The sequence below is a fragment of the Aplysia californica genome, unplaced genomic scaffold, assembly GCF_000002075.1.
Source record: "Aplysia californica isolate F4 #8 unplaced genomic scaffold, AplCal3.0 scaffold01685, whole genome shotgun sequence".
Classification (NCBI taxonomy): Eukaryota; Metazoa; Mollusca; class Gastropoda; order Aplysiida; family Aplysiidae; genus Aplysia; species Aplysia californica.
This window is the reverse complement of record NW_004798955.1, coordinates 43,144-45,424: the sequence shown is the minus strand read 5'-3', so window position 1 is coordinate 45,424 and position 2,281 is coordinate 43,144. Positions and strand designations below refer to the sequence as shown.

Below are 2,281 nucleotides of genomic sequence, written 5' to 3'. Positions count from 1 at the left end.
CGTGACATCTCTCCCTCCAACACCACGTGACATCTCTCCCCATCCCTCCCCCCCCCAGGATCCCCGCTCCCTCCAACACCACGTGACATCTCTCCCCCTCCTCTCCCAGCTCCCCACAACACCATGTGACATTTCCCTTCCCCAAAACCACGTGACATATCTCCCCTCCCCCCCAACACCACGTGACATCTCCCCAAACACCACGTGACATACCCTCTCCCCCAATATCACGTGACATCTCCCCTTTCTCCCCAACACCACGTGATATCCCCCCCCCACACACACACACCACGTGACATCTCTCCATCCTCCCTCTCCCCCCAGGATCCCCGCTCCCCACAACACCACACTCCTGCTCCACGAGGCAGACGTGCTGTATCACATGGCGGAGTTTTCACGCGCCGCGCGGCGTTTTCTTGACGCTCTCTCCCTGGACCAGCGGCTCGTGGACGCTTACTGGCCGCTCCGGAACTGCTACGTCATGCTGGGTCAGTGGGTTTGTTTGTCTTTTCTTTACGCAATAGTTTTACGGCATTTGCAACACAATAGGCCTACGGTCATATAAATATAAGTGTCGAAGATTAGAGGTATCATAAGGAAAGCGTCAGCAAAAGCCAGCTCATGATATCTCCGGGGAACTCAAATACATGTATGTAAACATTTGGGAAATCAAATTCGTCATTGTCAGTTCAAATGCAGAATAGGAAAATTCAAATTGAACAATACGAAAAACTACGAAGCTATGACGTAACCATCGTCTCCGAGTCAGGGGAAGCTACCCTGTCTCTTAGCAACGTTCGTTGTTTACTGTTCACGTCTCTCGCATTCAATATTCGCCGTCTGCTTTCTAGATCTAGATTCTAGATCTAGATCTAGATATCTAGATCTAGATCTACACCTTTTTCCGATCAAATATCAAGATACAGAGTCCAAATGCAGCAATGAAAGTTCAAATATCTGTCTCTTAGCTACGTTCGTTGTTTACTGTTCTCGTCTCTCTCCGTCTGCTGTCTAGATCTAGATCTAGATCTAGTCTAGTCTAGATTCTAGATCTAGGTATTAGATTCCAGATCTAGAATTTAAATCTAACCGTCGCCATCATCTCGTTTTGTTAGATCCAACACTTGGACCGTTGTAACAGATTTTACCAGGAAGACACAGCGACATATTAAGCATGCCTGACCAAAAATCAAATAACACAAAGAGTCAGTCTCGAGGATTAACAGAGAATACCGGTATACGAGAAGCCTTTCTGCGAGGTGACGATTACATAATGCTCGCTAAACAGTTGCAAATCAACCGAAATAGCATACAGAGTACCGTACGCCGAGCGATAGGAACTGACGACATTGTTGAAAAAAAAATTCTGGAAAGTAACCACGGAAATAAAAGATGAGCTGGTTCCAATAGCCGCAAGTCACCCAGACAATACTTTCAACAAAATCAAAATTTATGTCTTCGGATGGCCCTGCCATACACATCTAGCATTTATCCAAGACATCGGCATTTCTCTGACTGTTGGGCATTTTTTTGGTCTTTCTTTTTTTGGGCTCAACAGCTTAAAAACACATTTCTGTGAGGATTTTGCTTTTAAAAAAGGTTGATTAAAGGCATACAAAAAATGTACATTTTCAGTTTCCAAGGACTCTCAAGCTATGGAAGTTACCAAACTTTGACAGCCATTTTCACATTAATTTTACCTGTGGAACCAGACGACCCTGACCTCCTTCAGTCGCAAATATCTCGACTTCTATTCAGCATAGATGGATATTTTTTCCACCAGAAGCAAGGCAAATGAACAGGCTTTGTAAGAAGATACCAATAGATATCTAACCCCATTTGCCCAAAACTGGACGAGCGCCCGATTCCACCACGTCGTGACACAAATATTTTCAGTCTCAGTTGGACGCCGCCCCCGCCCCCCCCCCCCAAAGGGTTATCTGTGCCGGAGAGGAGTGTCTTTCCACATCAACCTGTGACGTAGACAAAATTGCTCCTAGAGGCGACCTTCAAATACGGTCGCATTTAAGCACAAATCCCGAAACATGCTGTTTTGAGAAAATTGAAGGTAAAGTTTTTGCCCCTTGTTCAGTTTCTTTAAAAGACAAGGAGAGTTTTCTCTATAACCAAACAAATATACACACCAATGAAACCAAACTTCTCCTATAGGTAGGGCAATGCCCACTTTTGGTGCAGGTCAAGATTTCTGAGTGGAAATCCCCGAAATCTGGGTTGGCCCGCTTGTCCTTAAAAGCGACCATATTCTTGCGCCTGGAAGGGG

At 45.5% G+C, this 2,281-nt stretch overlaps 1 protein-coding gene across 1 annotated transcript in view; it reads left to right on the top strand.

Moving 5' to 3' along the window:
• The window catches only part of LOC101849821, a gene marked incomplete at both ends in the record, with an annotated part of 4,693 nt that extends 4,205 nt beyond the window's left edge, over positions 1–488 (top strand). The window contains 1 exon segment of the mRNA XM_013090928.2: positions 325–488. Within this exon segment, the coding sequence (XP_012946382.2) occupies positions 325–488 (164 nt within the window).
• Between the last annotated feature and the right edge of the window lie 1,793 nt (positions 489–2,281).